The 22,529-nt window shown below is 39.7% G+C and overlaps 1 protein-coding gene across 1 annotated transcript; it reads right to left on the reverse strand.

The window, feature by feature from the left end:
* Window positions 1–4,373: 4,373 nt before the first annotated feature.
* Window positions 4,374–6,038, reverse strand: LOC114569105 (E3 ubiquitin-protein ligase TRIM21-like). Its single transcript, XM_028598944.1, has one exon. It carries the CDS (start codon window positions 6,036–6,038, stop codon window positions 4,374–4,376), a length of 1,665 nt encoding a protein of 554 aa, XP_028454745.1.
* Window positions 6,039–22,529: the final 16,491 nt, after the last annotated feature.

The raw sequence follows: 22,529 nt of genomic DNA on the forward strand, positions 1-22,529 counted from the left end.
AGAGCGAGACGCAGGCGGGCGTGGCTAAAGACGCGCTGCAAGGCTTCCGCATCACAGCCACCTGCGCCATGAAGATCACGTACGCCAAGAAGTAGTCCCCGAGTTCAGGCGCTGGACACACAGAGACTCTGAGGGGGACAAAGGGGGACATGGTCCCTGGATTACTGTTGGGTTCACACAGTGATTTTTGTAAATCTTACAGATCTTTTTTTTTTTTTTTTTTTTTTTTTTTTTTTTTTTTGTTTGTTGGTAAAATTCAGTCCCGTCGTTCACGAGGTCGAGCATGAACAACAAAAGAAAACAGAGAATTTAAAGAATTAATGATCCTCCTTCCTACCACTGTGGATATACGGCCAGCCGTGTCAAAATACTTATTTACGAACTTCAATTCAGTGGTGTAGTCTAATGTATTGTAGTGGGTATACTGTGTGTGTGTGTGTGTGTGTGTGTATATATATATATATATATATATATACACACACATGTGGGAATGTAGGAAAAACTCTGCAATTGAGGACGTCATCTAGGGCTTTTTGGGAAAACACTGATCCACATTGTTCACCATTTTCTGACATTTCAGAAACCAAACAACTAATCGGATAGTGGAGAGAATAATCCATCCAACGGCTTTAAAGCGAATAAAAACCTGTTGCGTGACGACGTCAAATGCTGTTTTGCGGTCAAATTGGTATATCGAATTGATTTGAGACATTTTAAGGTGTTTCCATTCATTTTCACACTGAATCGCACAACCTTCAAGCTAACATTTGCGAACAAAGTTTTGCTAGACAAAATGGATCGCGTCTTTGTTGATGCCTGTCATGTGTGCAAACAGAGCAGAAATACTGGGCGGAAATGAACTACAACTTCTTCTTCTTCGTTTTGTGACGGGTTGCAACCATAAAATGACCTAAAACTTAATCGCAATTCATTATTTATTCGGCAAATAACGTTTCCACCAGCGTTTATCGCATAAGCCGTATATTTCGATCAAGAGAAAATCCGATGAGACCGAACGTATTTCCTTTGAGTCGATAGTCATGAAATTCCATCGAATTTTACTGTTTCCATGAGGCATTTTTCATTCGATATCACTTAATTCAGATAAAAACGTGTGGATGGAAACATAGCTAGTGACAGTGTTGTTTTCAGCTCACATACATACAACTGGAAGAGAGGTGTTGAGTGATATGTACAAATGGTTCATGAGAACAGCCTGCAACAGCCGGCCAAGTTAGCAAACAAAGGAGCAAAGAAACATGCGTTTCACAGGATGTGATCTACAGATGGCGAGTCCATAGATGCAGGTGTGTTTCTTTTTAATATAATTTTTTGGGTATTTTTTAGGCCTTTACTTTGATAGGACAGCTTAGACTTGAAAGGGGAGAGAGAGGGGGAGAATGACCTGCAGCAAAGGGTCGGAGTCTAACCTGCGGCAGTTGCGTCGAGGAGTAACGGTACAGATCCATTTGTCCGACACGACTGAAGCGTGGTGTCGTGACGTCATACATCCATGGATGATGCTCCACGCCATCGTTCAACGAAACGTGTTTCTGAAAACATTTTAAGAGAGAAATAGGCCATGCAGTTGCTGAATATGTCTTCATTTCAGATCGACAAAGGTCAGTTTGAAAGATTTTTGTCTACTTCTACTGGATAGTCGCGTCGCGTTCAACTTTATTAATTTGCATAAAGATGGGCATCGGCCAGCTTTTTGACGTGCAGCATTTTTTCAAATGCAGCGCCGCCTTCCCGGGATGGTTTGTGTGCATGTTGAAGTCGCTTGACGTCACCCATAGGAATAGAGTGGAGCGCGGGAGATGCGACAGACGCAACAAACGCGTCACACAGTCAAATGGATCTGTACCGTGAGCCTCTATATATGGGCGTGGGCTCTACCAGGTGAGCTAACCAGGGGCCCAGATGTAGGTGCTTTCTACCCAGAAGTTATTGTAAACAAACAACATTAGTCAACATTAGGGTTAGTCTCGCTTTGCCAGACCTTCCTCCACAGCGCTGCGGAAGAAGGTCTGCCTAGTCCACACAGCAATCCTGGATGGGAGAGAAACGTGCTCTGGCATTGGCAACCAATCACAATTGTCTTGGGGGCGGGGCTAAGCTCCGGACAGAGCCACGGTGTCTCTGCTAAATAGCCTCAGGAAGGAACTGGTTTTGGTGGAACATGTGGACCTTCAGAAGTAGTTTTAGTCGTGCGAGAGATTGGACAGATAGTCTAGCTAGCTGTCTGGATTTACCCTGCAGAGATCTGAGGAGCAGTAAACCATAGTTAACCACCTCACAAATCCACCGGAGGTTAGAAACCCGACACAGAGACAGAGGAAGGGGACGGACATCTGGCCGAATTTCCGTTGGCACCGGAGCATTCCCGGAAGTGGAACTTCGTTGAAATGGACTAGTTGGGATGTAAAAACAACATATAAAAAAAGTGTATTTTGGAAATACTTACCAACCCTGCCTTTAATCTTGTTTGAAGACATGGGTATGCAGAATAAAAAATAAAAGAATTAATTAAATTACATTTTTTTCAAAAAATAAAAAAGTCATATTAATCACAAATTTAGATGGCAGGTAGCTGTCTACGTGTTCATATAACTTTATACATGCTACAAATGGCTGGAATCATTACACACATCCTCTCCAAGGAGTGCACCAGCTGTAAAATGTCCCAGAGGAAGTTCATGCAGCAACTGGCAGAGGAGCTGAGAGCGGAGTTTATGGAGGAAAAAAAGGGAAGCAGCGCACCCTCCGAGCACCGCACCGCACCGCACCGCACCGCACCGCACCGCACCGCACCGCACCGCAGCAGACACCAAAACGGAGGCAGGTTTAGGTTAGATTAGGTTATAAATAGGTTATATATAGGTTCAAATAACATACTTTTAATTGTTATTTGGCTGTGAATTATGTTGAATGAATTTCCCCCAATATGTTTCGGGACATTAATGTATGAAATAATCACGGTTTATGCCATGATATGATATCAAGGGCGTTGTATTGAATCAACAGCCACATGCAACTTAGCTAGCAGGTGAAGGTGAAACTAAAAATGTGCGAGAACTATAGACTGATACAGGCTTAAATGAACTGACAATATAAGTTATGCGACTTACAGTTCTCAAGGATGCACACGTGCCATCTCAACCGGAGGACAGCTTGTCTCTTTTTTCTGAGTAGCACGCGTGCCCACTCGCGTTGTGAAGCGAGTGTCCATGCTATTCTCCGACTCTAACAATCACTGCTGATAGACGGCTTTTTGTAAATTTCTGATACCGTGGCGGGAGAAATCTAACCGTGGCGGACCGCCACTTGCCAATCAACATAGAGGAAACACTGTCCATTATCAAACCAGTTTTAGGATCCACTAATTGATTAATTGACCGGTCGCTGCACCGCAACAGTTATTATGGGCTGTCGATTAATGGAGAAAATAATCAGCAGGACTTTTACACTGTGGTATTAGTACTTTTACTTTGTGAATACCTCCAGCTCTGCTGACCTTTGACCAGCGGTGATATCTGATGCAGCTGCATGGTTCAGTTTGGTAAAAAGCTCTTTTGTCGGTGAAGTAAAAGAGTTTTTCAGAAGTCAGAGCTGGGACTCAACATTCCTCAACCTGCGGACAAACGCTGTAACCTGGCAACGCCATCAGCAGAACTATGAAAATGATGCATCAAAAACATTTCTGAAGTTACACGGAGCGGCCCAATCTCCTAACAAGGGTGTGTGTGTATCACTGTCTGATATATTGTAAAAACACATCAGTGAGTCACGCTGTTGTTCCTTCATCACCATGAACATACACACACACACACAGTAGTTTATTTTGACTCAATCCCACACACACCATCCCGCTGCCTCAAATACTTATTAGAGCACAAAATGTGGATTAATCCGGGCGCTGAAAATGAGCAATTAAATATATATAAATGTTCATTTACTTTTTATATCCGGTACAACGACATGTGTTCTGTAGACACTATAAAAGGCCTTACTCTTAAATCAAACTTAATAACACAATCAAATATTAAGCAACATTTTTCTGTGGCTAAACATCAAATACACAAATTAAAGGAAAACCAAATTTTTTGTGTGTGCAAAATATACACTTTAGAAATATTTATTAGTGATTCATTGAAAGTGAAAAAATGTCAGAGTTGAAGAGATGAATGCATCAAATTAATTTGTTGCCTATGTAATGGGAAGCATATAATCAATCAAAACAATGAAGTGTAAATCAATCACCACAGGAAACGATTGGAAAAAGATTGTGTGAACAAATAATATGTAAATTATAACATGTACATTTGTTCCCTTGAATATAACTATATCAATACATGAAATAAGATGAGTGATTAGTTTACTCTGACAGGAGAGATGATCAGAGGGGCAGAGTTTCTACCACCATCATTACAGTCGGGACAGAAGAATGGGAAGAGTTTCTCAGTGAAGGAGCAGCCAGTAAAGGAGTAGATAAGAGCTGCAGCATCTACGTCATAAAAGGAGACCAGACCCTCCTCATAATCCACAAACACCCCCACCTTCTGAGGAGGAGACTTCAGAGAGAGAAGGACTGAAGGTTTAGCAGCAGCGTAGTACTCATTTCCATTTCTCAACAATATAGTCCAGTAACCATCCTCAGGGCTCAGTGTGATTAATTCATTCCTGTTGATCGACTCTCTGGCCACTCCTAAATCCCATTCAGTCTTTCCTTTAACTTGAACCTCAAAGTAAAATCTGCCTGAAGAGAAACTCTGCTTTCCTAAAACACATTCAATGAGAGAAAATCTCTCTTTGTTACCTGATAGACCCTTCTCATCCTTACCAGGATCCACATCACCATGATTCACTTGTTTCCCATCATCAGACAGGATGAGTTGATGAGATGCTGTATCAGGATCAAGAGTCACATCCACTGCATACTGCTGGACCCTCTTCAGCTCAGACTCAGGGAGCAGCTTCTTCATCTCTTTACTGAGTGTCTCCTCCAGCTGAACCACAGCTTTCTCCACAGTCCCCTCATATGATGATGGACGGATGCTGACCTCTGTCCAGTCCTTGGTGGGTGGAGGTTGTTGGATGTTTAGGGACTGGACACTCTGGAGAAGATGGAGGTGGTCTTCAGAGCGTGAGAGCTGCTCCACCTCAGTGCTTCTCTTCATCAGCTCAGAGATTTCCTGTTTCAGCTCTTTGATGAAAGCTTCGGCCTGTTTTTCTGTTGTTTTCTGCTTCTCTTTGATGGTGTTGATGAGCTCATTCAGGCCTCTCTCAACAGACTCCTTCAGAGAAGTGAAGACCTGAACACCTTCTGCTATCTCTCTGTCTGCATCTTCCTCACTGAGGTCGACTGAGTGTTTGATCTCCTGAACCTTCAGTCGTCTCTTCTGGATCATCTGCTGAATTTCAGCCTCTGTCTTCCCCAGCTCTACCTTCTTTCCTTCATATTCTTCTTTCAGAGGAACAACATCATGCATGTTGTGGTCTAAAACAGAGCAGAGCATGCAGACACATGTCTGGTCGGTCTTACAGAACAGCTCCAGAGGTTTATCGTGCTTCGTACACATCCTGCCTTCCAGGTTCTCCACAGGGTCGATCAGCTGATGTCTTTTCAGGCCTGACGTGGTCAGATGAGGCTCCAGGTGAGTCTCACAGTAGGAGACCAGACACACCAGGCAGGACTTCAGGGCCTTCAGTTTGGTTCCAGTGCAGACGTCACAGGGAACTTCTCCTGGTTTGGACACTTGTTGCTCTGAGCTGCTGCTGCTGGCTTTCTGTTGAGCTGACTGTCTGAACTGAGCAACCATCTCAGAAAGCGAGGTGTTGACCTCCAGCTCAGGTTTTGTGTCGAAAACCTTGTTACACATCGGACACAGGTACTGGTCATTAGTATTCCAGTGTTCAGTGATGCAGTTTTTGCAGAAGTTGTGACCACATGATGTGGTGACAGGATCAGTGAACACATCCAGACAGATGGAGCACAGAAACTGATCTTCAGATGGCAGACAGTTTGCAGCAGCCATATCTACTCAAAGAGTGAATAAAAAGAAAAAACATATTCAAAATCTGTGAACAGACTGATCTTAGTCAACAGCCTACAGTTACTTTAGCAACAAGAAATGTTATCTGTCCAAAACTCTTAATCACCTTGATACCAAGTTTACTCTCGCCAAACTGGTCTTATGACTTCATGACAGCTCCAAACTGTTCCATTTTACTTGAGGTCAAGGAAAGATATTTATTACACAATTACAATAGTCTAATGTCAGCCAATGTAAAAAAACAACCACTTCATTACAGTTTAATGTGATATCAACACATTAAGCTAAACCCTGTGTTTTGGCCCTATTTGTAAGAAGAGAACACAGGCAGCACCGGCTGCTGAACTCCGACACACAGTCGGACAAAATTTGCAATGAGCCATCAATTTTCGTAAAGCGGCCCATATTTCAGCTTTACATAGTTGATTTTTAAAAAAGTGTCAGAAGTGAATTTTCTAATGGAATAGCAGAGATCTGCGCGACCTAGATCCAGAAGACTACCTGATCTCAGGTCAATTGTGTAGCCTATGTAAATGTTGGGGCATGACAGTTCTCCTATGGGCTGACAAAGGTTCAGGTCTTGGTGATGTTGCTTTATAAAAGTGTATTTTTTATCTCGTAATTTTCAGAAAGCAGTTCGCCGTTTTCACACTCTGAGACAAACTGTAGCAGGCGCTACGAACCGGAGCAAGGGTAAGATTTAAAGAATATGCTTTCATTGAATGAACTTCATTAATTCTTCTGTAGGACATAGATACGTTAATAGATACCGATCTTAACCAAACTTATTTTTTTTTATTTTTTATACAGACTAACCTCGCCTCATAACGAGGCCGTGACCTATATTTGCTCTGAGCTACGTCTGCAGGTCCAGATTTACATGACGCTGATAATGACACCATTGTGTGTAAGTAATTTTTACTTTTTTATCTTTCCTTGTTTAATTTTACTGTGACTTATGTATATATATTTTTTTTATTCATACAGACATATGACGAGACAGCACGCAGGAGCTTCAGGTAGAAACAACCAGATCTGATCATCGCGGGCAGAAGCTGTGAAGAGTTGAGCTCGGAGTCGGTCGAGAAGAAAAGAGGGTAAGATTAGATCCGTTTGGTTAATGTGAATATTTTTCAGGTGTCTTCATAGATGTGTTGTGTCCATAAGAAGTATATCGCGAAGTACTGATTGTCTTTATTGATTGATTTTACAGCTGCTGGAAGCGAGACAGAGTGTGCTGGCTGCGGGTGAGGTGGACATTTGGAAGTGCGCCACCATAGACCTACAGGACAACGCACCACAGACGTCTGCTAAATGGACCGAATTCAGACCGAATGCTGCCGGTTACCTACAGCTCCGAGGCGGCCGTGGGTTAGGTGTGGACGGTGCTACTTCTCGTGAGCGAGGGATATTTATTGTGTGTGCTGTGTGTGTCTCCTATGCTTTGTACACAGTTTTTTTTCTGATGCCGTTTGTGTTTTGTGTCAATAAAGCTCTATCTTTGAATAAACAGCACGTTCCTGGCAAATCATTTTAATTAGGATATCCATGACATGAATATACAAATATATATATAATACATAAATAAATATATATATAATTTTATTATTATAATAATAATGGCCCAGGTTGACCAATAGCCTAACCAATGACAGACTTGTCAACCAATCACGAGAGATTTTTCTTGTTTAAAAGTAGTGGTTTCATCCAATAGCGAGTGAGGAAATTGCAGCCAGGCCAGACGTTTTCTGGCCAGGGGGCCTATTCATATTCTAATTAGATCCATTAACCCCTCCGCGGGGGCTCTCCACATACATCATGGTTCGTTTCCGACAATATGTGGCACAGACGAACGTGACGTTTGCAGCCTGAAAATTGTCGATAACTGCCGAAAATTAGGGGGATTTCCGGGAGTTTACAGGCATTTACGGGGATGGTAATCCAAGGGGGTAAGCTTCGCTTCAGAACTCGAGCCATCATGGCGCCATTTTGTTGCTAACTGGCCATCACCTCCTGTTAGCATTCCGCTGTCCGCCATTTTTGTTTTACGTCACTTGACAGAGAATAACTTTCCATCTGAAGCGTTTAAAGACTCTATTTCTCCGTTGTTTATTTCTAAAGAAACACAACAATGTATAAAAGGCTCCATTACCTTGTACCTCACGTTATGATTCCGTAGCAGATGTTTTTGTAAAAATAGGCTAACGATTGTGTCATAACCACGCGACTTACTGTTGCATAGTTGAAAAATTACCGTATTGCCAGGAGAAACCATAGACAGTCAAGCTCGCAGGCAATCGGGGGGCGTGGAGCTTATATACTGTCTATGGCGTGGAGGCATGCAGTCAAGTGAGAAGGTGAGAAGCCCATAGAGTTTATGAAAAGCATCGGAAGAAAATATAAAAAATATTTCAGCTTTATTATATATAATATTTCAGTTTTCAGCAACGTTTTGATGGATTGGAATTATTAATACTTCGAAATGTGGCAAGTGAATTCATATAAAGTAACATTTATCCACGAACAAGTATGATATTTTAAGAAATGTATATGTTGTTAAATAATGAAGTAGGGTTAACAAGGTATACACAGGGGATGGGGAAATTATACAGCCAATGGAGAAAAAAAAAACTTCTCAATGCCAATTGCGGTTAACGTTATTCCTTTATTTATTTACACATCTACGCGTGAAGATGAGGGATCCCTTTCATCATGGTCGAAGCCATCTACACCTCGACACCTCCTATCCTGTGCCTGATCATAGTGCCTGATGAGCTGAACCACATCCATAGGGCCGCTTTGATAGGGGCAACAAGGAGGTAGCCATCAACGTTGACCCCCCCCACACTACACCCATACAATGTTACTGTTATTACATTGCACATATCTATACATACTGTACATATATTGTTCATACTGCATATCCATGTGTTCTGCTCTTATAATGCTACTGTTAATACACTGCACATAGCCTTACTGTAAACCATACCACTTGGTTAACTGTATACTACTGTGTACACTGCACTATGCCATGTACTGTTTATACTTCACTACCTGTCTATACTGTACTTTTTTTGCACTTGTGGTTAGACACTAACTGCATTGAATCGTCTGTGTACTTGTACTCTGCACAATGACATTGAAGAGAAATATAATCAAATCTAAAGGTGTCTTGACACCTCCCTTATCATTATTCACTGTGTAGGCCACTGACTTTGAATATATATCATTATAAAGTTCTACCACATAAGTAATGAAACCACATGACATTTCCGTCAAAGCATGTCTACTTGAAGTGTCTACTGTGTGTTTCAATAACAAATATTGAATCATTTGGTTAATAATATTGCTTTATTAAAAGTTGAAATAGTAAAACACAAATAAAAACATTATATAAAAAAGTAATATAATAAATCAAAAATCCCGATCCCTGTTAAGGCTGTATATACAACCCAGAACACAGAGATACCACTCAGGACACACATAAGCAGTTCAAGTATTTATTAGGCATAAATACTCAGAGGAGATGAACAATCAAGGCTGAGCTTGTAGTCTTCTGGGAATGGACTGCAGCTTGAGGGAACCAGGCAGTGGCGGATCCGAAGAAGTTCTGAGTAGAATCAGGAGAAGCAGGTGGTTGTGTCTGAGTGGCGTGAGGCAGGCAGCACGGCAGAGCACGGCAGGTAGGAAGCAGGTAACAGCGGGATCTGCACAGAGGAACTGAAGTTAGACAGAGAAAATACTAAATCGTGAGAGTTTCTAGAAATACGTGCAGGGATACTGCGCCAAGTTACCACGTAGGAGTATGTAACTGCAGTATAAATACTGCAGGTGTGAATCGTGGAATGTGCATCAGCTGTGCCAGTGACAGAGCAGGGATGAATTGCCACGCCTCTTGACCTAGTTTCTCTAGACACGCCCCCTGCCACTTCCAGGTGGAGACAAACAGTACAGACCGACACGGAGGGGAAAAGGCAGACACAAACACACAGGAAGGGGGAACAAGGCAGCTGACCCACAACCTCCTCTCAAGCTAGCTGCATTCGTCGTGGGGAAGAAAAAAGAGAGAGCCATCGAAGTCCACCCCAGCCAAACCAGTGAACCTTGGCCGCTAGGCCAAGATTGGCCCCCGGGGTCTCTCTGGCCCTCTCTTCCCCACGACGAAAGTTGCTGCTGCCCATGATCCAAATCATTTTTTTATGTGAAAGTGTCAGTACACACGTGTTAACACACAAAAGTAACTTGTCTCGGGCCTGAAGGCTTCATGGCCATAGTCTCTCCTGCTGTCCCCGAGGTGGAGGATGGGGACAAGTCCTAGAAATATAAAAAGGAACAGTACAGAGCACGTTAGCTTTGGTATGACTAAATAACAACATTACAACTAACAGGTGACTTCTTATTTTAGCACAATCTCATACAGTTCCGAAATATATCCTAGGCTCCTGTTTCTTCAGAGACGGCATTGTTTGCTAATTCAGTAGCTGACAGGGATTATATTTGGACCCAATCTGTTTTAGTTATACAATTCAAATCAACTTGTGTAATACTTCCTTTGGGCACCTACAATTGATTGTTAGGCATGGTGTAGGCTAACAGCTTAATGTTAGTATTTAAACCTATGTGGAAAGAAAAATTAAAAGGGCAACCCTCAGTTATAGATGTTATTGGTGACATTATTGTCCATCTATTATATCTGTTATTCAACAGGCCAAAGCAGACGCTTTTGTCCAAAGCGATTTACTGATTCACTTTTTTACATGACTGATTCGTCCATTTTCTTTTGCGATGTAGCTAGATAACAGTTGACGCCATTTTGTGGTTAATTAACGTTATACAACAGTGCAAGCAAGCATTTTATATTTACCGATGCCTCAGCTAGCTTAAATGATATATAACTTAATCTGGCGTACTGGCGTTATATTTTAAAATAAATAAATGCTATGCAAAATGACCAAATAATTAATCATAATACTTAGCAAAAGTTGCTTGTCTAAAATTAACGTTTACAACATGTGCAAGCAAGCATGTTATCTTTACCAATTCCTCAGCTAGCTTAAATGATATATGCATTAACTTAATCTGGCGTACTGGCGTTATATTTTAAAATAAATAAATACTATGCAAAATGACCAAATAATTAATCATAATATTTACCAAAAGTTGCTTCTCGTGATCCATCACGGTCTCTGCGAGATTCGTAATGATTGAGATTTCTCTCGGCACAGCTACCAGAAGACTTCACACTTTCAGACACGTTGCTCACGTCACATTTACGTTGTCTCTCTCAGTTGGAGGCTGCGCAGTAGAGCTGGCCATCACTGGAAAAGTGCTTCTAATAGCCTTCACTGGTCTCCGTCCAGAGCAACGGGGTCTATTGGTCCATTATATATATATGTCAATGCGGAAATCCCAATTTTCATGCAGTGCCTCTTACTGCAGCTCTGTTGTTAGGTTTTGTTTCCGGTACATTTTTATTACTTTAGTTACATACAGATTTCCCCCTGTCGATCTGGTGTAGTCTAACTTGATTAGATTTAAATTTGATTTGAGAACTAAGCTTGTCTAATGAAAAGAAGAGATGTTCCGATACCGATACCAGTATCGGTATCGGCTCCGATACTGCCTAAAACGCTGGTATCGGTATCGGGAAGTACTGGAGTTTATGCACAATCCGATACCACGTAATAAAGCCCTAAAGAAAATCTACGTTAAAGTAGTTTATTTATGTTGTTTTTGCGTTATAACTGACTGTCAAACTGGGTAGTAAAAGAAAGTTCTGGGGCATTCATTGTTTGTGTTTGTTCATGTTTCACAAAAAGTTTAACCTGAGCCAGACCGACAACAAAGATTGAAATCATATCACATCCATACAGGGATAGTAGTATAGAGCTGTTAAAACATAATAAAATATATGACACACTGGTATCGGATCGGTACTCGGTATCGGCTGATACGCAATTTCAGGTATCGGAATCGGTCGGGAAGCAAAAAAATGGTATCGGACCATCTCTAATGAAAAGACATTGAAAAGACAGAGTCATTATCTGGAGAGGCCTGAGGGCCCAATGGCAGGAGCATCTGATCTTGACTGTGACAACCCTCTGTTTGCCAGCTGTCATTTTGCCAGATTCTTGACTGAAGTTTTTTATGTGGCAGTCCTGCCAAACCAAAACAACACAAACTGTCCCAGCCTATCACACCTCATCTCCACCCAAGCCACGCCCTCTTTGCACCATATTAGGATTACCCAGCTCCAGTAATAGCGAAAGAGCATTAGGGCCACTGGTGAAAAATGTATTTTAGTTCTGACTTTAATCTCAGAATTCAGAAAGTCAGAATTCTGAGAATTAAGTCAGAACTAAAATACATTTTTCACCAGTGGCCCTAATCCTCTTCCGTAACAAGTTGAAACCTGCAGTATGTCTCTGTCAGTTACCGGAGCTGGGTAATCCTAATATGGGGTGAATTCTGAGAATAAAGTCAGAATTCTGAACTCAAATACATTTTTCACCAGTGGCCCTAATCCTCTTTCCGTAACTTGTCCCTGCAGAAATCTCTGAATGTGTTTTTACTCGGTCTATAGTTCAGGATTAACATTATTGATATTTATAATCATAATATTAATAAGGATCGTTTATCTTGTTGTTGAAGACGTGTGTCCACAAATCAAAACCAAGACAGATTTGAAGATCAAGTTTGGGACACACACCTGCCAATTAAAAACAACTCTCTGCCCTCACAAATGGTTCTGAGTAGTTTTGTAGAGTCAGAGAATAAACAACTGATCCAAGTTTTAGAGAATAAAGTATTCAGGCTGATGTAGACGTTCTGACACTCACTCATATCTCAGCGGTGAAGTCAGCGGATATTAAAATTGAACTTGTTTCCTGGTGCAACTGAACATGTAAAGGTAGCAGAGAAATCTAGACGCACCCTAGTGGCAGCAAATTTTATTTGCAGCCAGGGGGGTCTAGGCACTCTCCGTTGGCTTGCGAGCTGGAAAAACAAACTCTAGTCCGGCCAATCACATGTGTGTATAGAGTCGGTGGGCGGGACTTATGGCTGCTGCTGCTGCTGGTGAACAGCGTTCTTCTGGAAGACTTGGAGTTCAGCTTTTCTTTGGTAAAAGAACAAAGAACGGCCCTGAAGTCATTCTTAAAAAAGGAAGATGTGTTTGGAGTTTTGCCGACCGGATACGGCAAAAGTTTAATCTATCAACTAGCTCCGCTACCTTCTTCGTTGCTCTGATTGGTTGTAGCGCTATCCTATTACGTGCAGAGGGAATTTGAAAAACAACCATTTATCCCAACCCTCAGATTGAGCCCTGTCAATGGTGAGTTCCAAGACCCAACAACTGGATATGGGTCTGGCTTGTCAGGCTAATGTAAAGGCTCATTTTGGCCGAAACATCACACTTCATAGAATAATTACTGAGTTACTTCAGATCTACAAACAGTTTACAATAGTGCTGAGAGAATGTATCACTGCTCTCATCTTAAAGTATATTATGTAGCCCCCAAAATATCACAATTGATAGTTGAGTTTCTTCATCAAAGGTGTGTAATGTTACCTGTGAGGCTGCTCTGCTGTTAAAGTCCCGTTCAGATGAGGTCAAAGAGACGTCGTACCTTCGCCAGCAGACACTGACAGATTCTGCTGCGGTCTGTATTCACCTGACTCCCCCACACCTTTATATCTAGAAGAGTCATATGACGTGTGAGCAGGACCCACTTACACCTGGAGGGATGCCAGTCAGCGCTCTAATTTGTTTTCAGGTTAATTATGTAATGTGGAAGGAACAGTCTGAACTCCTAACAACACGTACAAATCTCAAGGAAACTGAAGTTGGAATGTTGTCTTTTACTTTAGTTACGTACAGATTTTTCCCTGGCTTAACATAAGGTGAAGTTGGTGCTGTACCTAACTTCTATGTGAGGTTATTTTGAGTGGAAACACTGAGCTGTGAGGTGTGAATTTGTTTGGTCTTCGGGAAACAACAAACTTAGAGCTAGCAAGCTACACAGAGTAGGGAACATCAAGCCCTGAATGTAGGTCTATGTAATGAAATGCATACAAAAACACATTTATGTACTACAGGTGTGACCTCCAAAGAGGTTAAACCGCAGAAACACTGAAGCCCCAAAAACAAGAAGAAACGAAAAAGGTTAATGAACTCGTGACAACATGTACAAACCTCGAGTTTCATTCCAAGGAAACTGACGTTGGAATGTTGTCTGTCCGGTGTTGCTCCGCCTCTTCACCGCTGCTCTGTTTTTTAGGTTTCGTTTCCTCATATTTAGATGTGATTTTAGCAGGGGGGGCTAGTATTGTAGTATATATTATATAATTATAGTATAATAGTAGTATTAATAGAAATTTAAATAAAAGTGTTAAATAGGCCTATATTAACACATTTCTGGCTACATACCAATTTATTTTATGTCCCTTACGCAATTGTTTGATAGATATAAATACTCAACAAGTAGTCAGTTAACACAGAGATTTTTTAGAATTCACCAGGTTAATCACCATCAGCAAAGGAGACTCTGTTACAATGTGCATGTTTCTAGTTTCAAGTATATATTTAGAATAAGCACCAAGGAGAGGGACTTAGTTTCCCAAAAAAAAATGCAAATGGCAATAATTCGTAATCATTCTTTTGGTGCTATTGAAATAATTAACTAAGACGAGACAATGACAAGACTGCACCAATGTCCAAAAACGCTGACTACGACTAAATTAACATGCATTATTGTTGACGAAAAAAGACGAGACTAAAATGTTTTGCATAAAATAAAAACTAAGATAAAATCTCTCTTCCTTTTCACCTACAATTGTCTTTTATCATGAGATAAAATATTTAGCTGTTACACCTTAGGGTGTTTGACTGAAATGGTCAGAAATGATGTCAGAAATAATTTTAATGTTATTTAAAAAAAGGCTAAAACGTTTTGACTAAAACTTGACTAACAAAAAACGATATGTGAATGATCAAATATGACTAAACCTAACAAAGACATTTGTTGCACATGAATAAAACTAAATTAAAAATAGGTGACAAAATTAACATTAGTGGGGGCGGGGGGGCGATTCAACTTCCACAATCACTGCTGGTGAAAACCAACATTTCCTCCTGCCACCAGTTTTGGTCTAAATCTGCAAAGGTGATTTAAGAGAACCGTGACCGTGATGGACACTATTTTGGCTAAAGTCCTATCTAACCATCTGTTTAAATGCAAATATAAATGATCTTGTAATGTTTTCAGTTAACTTAATACCCTTTATTTACCAATATCGTGACTTCAATACCGGTTCCTAAACTAAACTTTTTCAAGGCACTGTTTCCGTGTCAAATACTCAGTTAACATTACACTAGGCAGCAGGTAACGTTAGCCTACCGTTAGCTAGCAGCTGGATAAAACATGGTTCAAATTCTGACAGCTAGACGGTGTAAAAAGTGTGACTGTTTTTCATTTTAGAGAATTCCAACAGCGGGACATTAACGGTCTGCAGCTGCCATTGTAGGAAAAAAAACAACACAGATTCTTGCGTTTACTTGAAACTAGTAGGCCTTGTGGTGTATTCAAAGTTATTGTAAAATACTCTTTTCCCATCTGGTGATTGTTTTTCTCATTTACCAGCAATTAACAGTTGAAATAAGTAATTGTTATAAGTTATTACATTATTAATAAATCATTATATTTTGCCCAATTAGACTTAGCGTTAAACAAGCCATTCTGGAATGTTGTTTTAAAAGAGGTTAGACCGCGGAAACACTGAAGCCCAAAAACAAGAAGAAACAAAAAATATTAATTAACTCATGACAACATGTACAAACCTCGAGTTTCATTCCAAGGAAACTGAAACTGGAATGTTGTCTGTCCGGTGTTGCTCCGCCTCTTCACCGCTGCTCTGTTTTTTAGGTTTCGTTTCCTCATATTTAGATGTGATTTTAGTAACAGACTCAGGTGTGGAATGGGGGCGGGGTTGGCTTCTAGGGCTCCAGCAGGGACATGCACAGACATTTTGGGTGGCAGGAGCTTAAAGAAGAGGCCTTATAGTAGTAGTAATAGAAATAGTTAACTTATAAAAGTGAACTATCAGACGCTGCGGCCAGAAGTGTCATCACTGTCTGTCTCTTCATGCTTCTTAACTTTAAAAAAAGAAGTGGTTTTGTGTTCTGTAATCCTCCTGTTGTCCTTGGGTCAAATTTGACCCGTTTTCAAAAAATTCCGAAATTTGGGTTTCTTTCAACCAAATTTGTCAAAAAAATAAATAACATGGATGGTTCCATACAACGTGCTTCACAAGTAAAATAAATGATCAGTTTACTACTTTCATTGCATTTGGGTGTTTTATTTCAATTTCATAACATTTGAAAAAAAAACGTTGAAAAAAGTGACAAAAATGTCGGGAAAAAAACAATAAAAAGCGGCGAAAAAGACGACCAAATAGTTTTAATTTTAGACCCAGAAAAACAAAACGTTGCATGGTCGACGGGAAGACAACACTAAGTTAATAGAATAGAACATGTTGTTTTAAGGGTCACGACAGAGGTTTTCTCTGAATTCCTCTTCTCATATACAGATCGATACTACGGCTGGAACGATGTGCTTTTGTCCCAATTCAATTTATATTGCAATAATTATTTTTTAATTGCAATTCTAGAAGTATTGTGATTCTATAGTATTTGAGTTTTGCGATTTACTTTTCCTTCTTTAACCAAAACCAGTTGAGTAACACACTTCTAGAGACAGTATATCATTAACATTTCTAAAAACTAGAAATAGTTTATCAAGAAGAATGCACATCACATGTCAGTCAGTCAGTCTGTCATTTATTTCATTTTGTAAAGAAGAACATACCATTGGTAAATTGGTAAAATAAATACTGTGTGTGTGTTTCCTGTGTGTGTGTGTGTGTGTGTGTGTGTGTGTGTGTGTGTGTGTGTGTGTGTGTGTCTCTCTCTCTCTGTCTCTCTGTCTGTTTTGTGAAACCCTTTGTAACGTAGATTAGCTAAAAAAAGATTAGTATTGACAGGGGTTCTTTGTGTGTTTTTTGTCCTCTGCAGGTTTCCCGGTTTCAAAGAGGTGCGACTGGTCCCGGGGAAACACGACATCTCCTTCGTGGAGTTTGAGAGCGAGACGCAGGCGGGCGTGGCTAAAGACGCGCTGCAAGGCTTCCGCATCACAGCCACCTGCGCCATGAAGATCCAACCCAGTCTCACGTCAGTTCGTGATGTCATTACGAAATTAAATCTTTTAGAACTTGATACCCTCGCGGTATTGTGAAGATGTACGAGTTGGGGTCACGTTTTTTATACTAATGTATTTCAAATGACAAGCGTCTTACATAATCACATCACGAATCTTTCTGCCACTCGGCTGCAGCAGAGAAGCTGGATATAGCTTTGATATTATTGGTATTTTTAGCCCAATAATCGCTGTTTTAATCAACATTCATTCACCAGATATTATCACGGTTTATATGTATTTCTTTCTACGTTATTATTTCGGTCTATTTCAGCCAGTGAAGCTGGATTGCTTTGTTGTTTATTGATATTTTTAAAACTATAACGCTACATCTTTCAACATGTATTTAGCTGTTATCATGGTATGCATTTCTTTATTATTACCGGTGAAATATTACAGTAAATAAGACAGAACAGTAGGCTACGATATGAGCCGAGCTGGCGCATTGAAAGCCGATGTCCCACGATGCAATGCGGGCATTCATTCACAGAATCAGACGGCGATCAGCGGGGCTATAACGGCAGTATCGCTTCAATGTACGTAAGGGATCATGTAGAGCGTTGTTATAGCGAATACAACAACGACGGGGTGATCAGGACCCCGACGCCAATCTTCTTCCAGCGGATTTATTGATAGCTCTCCTCCGGAGGGAACAGAACTGCGTCCATGGCAACGCTCTGCTATGCATGGCAACGGTGTGTAATACTTAGCAACGGTCTGTTATCAAGAAAATAACAGACCGCATTGTATATTAGAATATAAGCAAGCCATGTAATAAATATATATAATCAGTAGTTTTGTCACCAGCAACAACACGTTGCTCAGTTTTGTTCCAGTAAGTTATGCATCGTAATAACGTTTAAAAAAAATCAGCTGAAGACTCCGGAAGTGACGTCGTAATTACCGCTCGGCGGATAGAAAAGATACAAATACATAATATTCGTAACATTGATGTTTTTGTCTAACGTTGTATTTGAGGAGTTAAACCATAAAGATAGCATCAATAATAAAATATAGTTTCATGTATTTGTCTCATGTATTGTGTGCTCGGCCGGCCGGCGGGCGGCATCAATCTGAAACAGAATGAAGCCGAACACTTCGGCTACAAAGCTTGAGCACTTGTAGTTCTTCCGGGGTGGGTGGGAGGAAGTGTTCGGCTTCATTCTGTTTCAGGTTGATGCCGCCCGCCTCAGCGCAGCGCAAAGCTGAGATTAAAGTCAGAATTCTGAGAATAAAGTCAGAATTCTGAGAATAAAGTCAGAATTCTGAGATTAAAGTCAGAATTCTGAGAATAAAGTCAGAACTCAAGAATTCTGAGAATAAAGTCAGAATTCTGAGAATAAAGTCAGCATTCTGAGATTAAAGTCAGAATTCTGAGATTAAAGTCAGAATTCTGAGAATAAAGTCAGAACTCAAATATTTTTTTCACCAGTGGCCCTAATCCTCTTCCGTACTGATCACCCCGTCGTTGTATTTGCTATAACAACGCTCTACATTATCCCTTACGTACATTGAAGCGATACTTGCGCCACTCGGCCAAAATACTTATTTATGAACTTCAATATCCAACGGTAGTAAGCTACAGTAGCCTAAAGGCATTTACTTTACCTTATGTACACCTAATAATTACCAACCTTGCCTTTAATCTTGTTTGAAGACTTGGGAATGCAGAATAAAAAAAAAAAATGTTATTAATCACAAATTTTGCAGCTTGTAAGAAATTGGGTGGAAAAGGAGTCTGGCTTTACCGGAGGACCAATGACTGTAAACTTGTCCCGTTAGGACTAATAGTGGGCCAGTGATCAGCATCTCCAGCCCCAGATAAAGCAGTAGTGGTCCTGGAGACCTCGGTCCTATCTGTCTGATGGGGACCTGCGCTCTGATCTGAGGTCAGTTTGTCAGTCACTCAAGAGAACAGGGTTTGTGTCCGGTTTGAAAATCCTCCACAATCACTGCTGGTGAAAACAACCATTTCCTCCTGCCGCTCCTTCACATTAAAAGCATCCAACTGGTGAAACACACAGGGAGCTTTTATTGTGAAGCAGCAACAGGAAACACAATGTACTCGTAATGAAATACAACTTCTGTGTAAACCAGCTTTTATGTTCAGTGTTTGGTGTTCAAGTCACTGTTTACTCAGGCCTTGTGTTCAACAACTGCTTTATTTTTCAGTTTTTATTTTTACAATCACATTTTTACAGATTTCTTTGACTTATAAACCAATCTTACCCACCAAACCAAACAAACACAAAAAAATAACCAAAGTGACTAATAATGAACCAAAACACTTTTCAGACGAAATAGAAACATTCATTTACCTTTTATACACAGTATAATAACAACACATATTGTGTTCTGTAGACACTATAGACCTGTAACTACTATGAAAACCTTTATAATTCAGAAGTAAATAACCTGGACAAGCAGGCAATTGCAAGTTACTTAGATTAATTAAACTTAGCATCAGTGACTTAAACTCAGAATGAAAGATTAGTAAAAAATATAACCCAAACGGAAATAATAAAAACTATTGAAAAGGGAAAATTGGGGAAATGCCCTGGAGAAGATGGCTATACCTACGAATTTTATAAAGATTATAAAGACCTTATTGTACCAGTTTTACATAGTGTTTAATGAGGTGTTACAAACAGGAAAAGGGCCAGATACTTGGAAAATGCAATTATAACAGTCATAGCTAAAGAAGGGAAAGACCCAAAACAATGTTCCTCGTATCTCACTCCTGAATGTTGATCAGAAAATATTTACATCCATCATGGCAAATAGGCTTTTGGACATTTTACCTTTTATTATAAACCAGGACCAAACAGGATTCGTTAAAAATAGATTTCTTAGTGATAATGTTCGTCAAACCCTCAATGTTATTGATTTTGCTAGAAAAACAAAACAACAAATGATAGTGCTTACATTGGATGCGGAAAAAGCATTCGACCGAGTATCTTGGCCCAGTTTTGAATAAATTTGGCTTTCACAAGAAATTTATTAATTTTTTGATGGGAATGTATAATGATTCAGCAGCTAGAGTGAAAGCCATTGGTTCGTTATCAAAACCCTTTCAGGTAAAAAAAGGGGTAAAACAGGGCGACCCGCTCTCCCCACAGATTTTTGCCCTGTGCATTGAGCCTTTGGCGATACGCACATGCATATATGCATACGGACAAGTATGGGTATAAAGGGCGTTAAGATACAAGATGAAGAACATAAACTTGCGTTATATGCGGACGATGTTATAATATACTTAACTGATATACATAAATCATTACTGGCACTTTTGGAGGAAATTGGAAAATATGGAGCCACTTATAAACCGGCTATAAATTAAATTCAGCTAAAACTGAAGCCCTGGAAATAGGATGCAATCTCCAAACAGAATTTAAGAAAAGGTTTAAGTTGAAATGGGATCAGAATAAAATAGAATATTTAGGTATCACAATCCCCAGAGAAATTGATCAATTGTATTTATGTAACTATAAAGTTCTGGAAAACTCCTTAAGGCAAGATCTTAGGCGTTTTGCCACTTACAATATTTGAAAAAATAGGAATTATAAAAATGAACGTATTGCCACGCTTTCTTTTTTTTTCTCCAGAACATTCCTTTATATCTAACAAGCTCATGCTTTTAGGAGTAGGAAAGAATGTTAGGAAAGTTTATTCGGGATGAAAAGAAACCAAGGGTAAAACTCAAATCTTTACAACAAAATAGGGAACAGGGTGGGTTGGGTCTACCAAACTTGAGTCTTTATTATCATGCAGCTCAAGTTAAAAGCATTTTAGTTTTGATGAATAATAAAATGAATCCTAAATGGAAATCTATTGAGAACAAATTGGTAGACTCCCCCACCTCTCTAATTTTCTCAGGGCAAACTGCAGAAAGGGTCAAACATTTGAATCATTCTATTTATCATACATGGAAGAGCTGGAAAAGATTAGGTAAAATTATGAAAATAAAATCAACTGATAAGGTTTGCCTGAGGGAAATTAGTCAGGACCCAGACTTCGCTCCAAATTGTATGGATGAGACTTTCAGGATATGGGAAACTAAAGGACTTACAAGATTCCATAAAATGTTCAAAGACCATGTAGTTGATACATTCAAAAATGTATCTAAGGATTATAACCTCCCAAGTAACCATTTTTTTAGATACCTCCAAGTAAGGAGCTATATAACAACAAACATACAGTCTTTTCAAGATCTTGGTCCTATAGTGGAGCATATCTTGAAGGTCTATGAAAAGTCAAGCTTTAAAAATGTAACGGAATTTATAATATTTTAAATAAAAACAATGATAAACAAATTAATAATACTTTAAACTCTTGGGAGAAAGATATTGGAATAACAGTGACTGAAGAGGAGTGGAGTCAGGCATGTAAAAATGTTTTCTGTTATGTAAAGTCCCCCTATTGGCAGGAATATGCGTAGGGAACACCCCTAAAAATTGGTAAATATACAAACACATACACATAAACAAATACAATACTGTTGGAGAAAGTGTGGTGAATGTAAAGTTGACCTGGTTCACGTCCTCTATACATGCTCAAAAATCCAGTTATATTGGGTTAATGTGTTGGAATTAATGAAGCAAATCTGTGGTCAAAATACTACTTTTGAACAATTACATGTCATCCTTGGCATACAGCCGAAAGGTTTAAATAAAGAAAATTATTATATCTTCTAGGTGTTGAGAATTACTGCCATTAAACAAATAACTCAAAGTTGGAAAAAAACTGATCCACCCAGGTTAGATAAATGGATTGAGGTTGTAGAAAACTTGTATGAAAATGAAATGATAACGCATAAGATGAGAGGTAAAATGAAGTTATTCAAGAAGAGATGGTTCGCATATGCTAACCAAATGCATTGAAAAACAAAAACCAAGCATTGATTTGGACCTGTGTAATTACATGATGGACGTAATCTCTGTGACATAGGATGCACCCATATGGAAATTTGTATGTCTGTATGTAAACATGTATAGGGATGTAAGTAGGCATGCATAAGCATGCATAAGCGTGGGTACATATATATATATATATATATATATATATATATATATATATATATATATATATATATATTGTGTCAATTCTGATATGTTAATTGTAGTAATATGAACAATGTCACAATAAAAAAAAAAATTTAGAAAGTGATCTGCAGATTTTTGGGAGGGTTGTGCAGTGGTGGGAGTGTCACTGATGTGATGTG

Source organism: Perca flavescens, chromosome 2, assembly GCF_004354835.1.
Source record: "Perca flavescens isolate YP-PL-M2 chromosome 2, PFLA_1.0, whole genome shotgun sequence".
Lineage (NCBI taxonomy): Eukaryota > Metazoa > Chordata > Actinopteri > Perciformes > Percidae > Perca > Perca flavescens.

Bases quoted from the DNA above. Each gene is read 5' to 3' on its own strand.
- LOC114569105 (XM_028598944.1), bottom strand. From the start codon at position 6,038: ATGGCTGCTGCAAACTGTCTGCCATCTGAAGATCAGTTTCTGTGCTCC.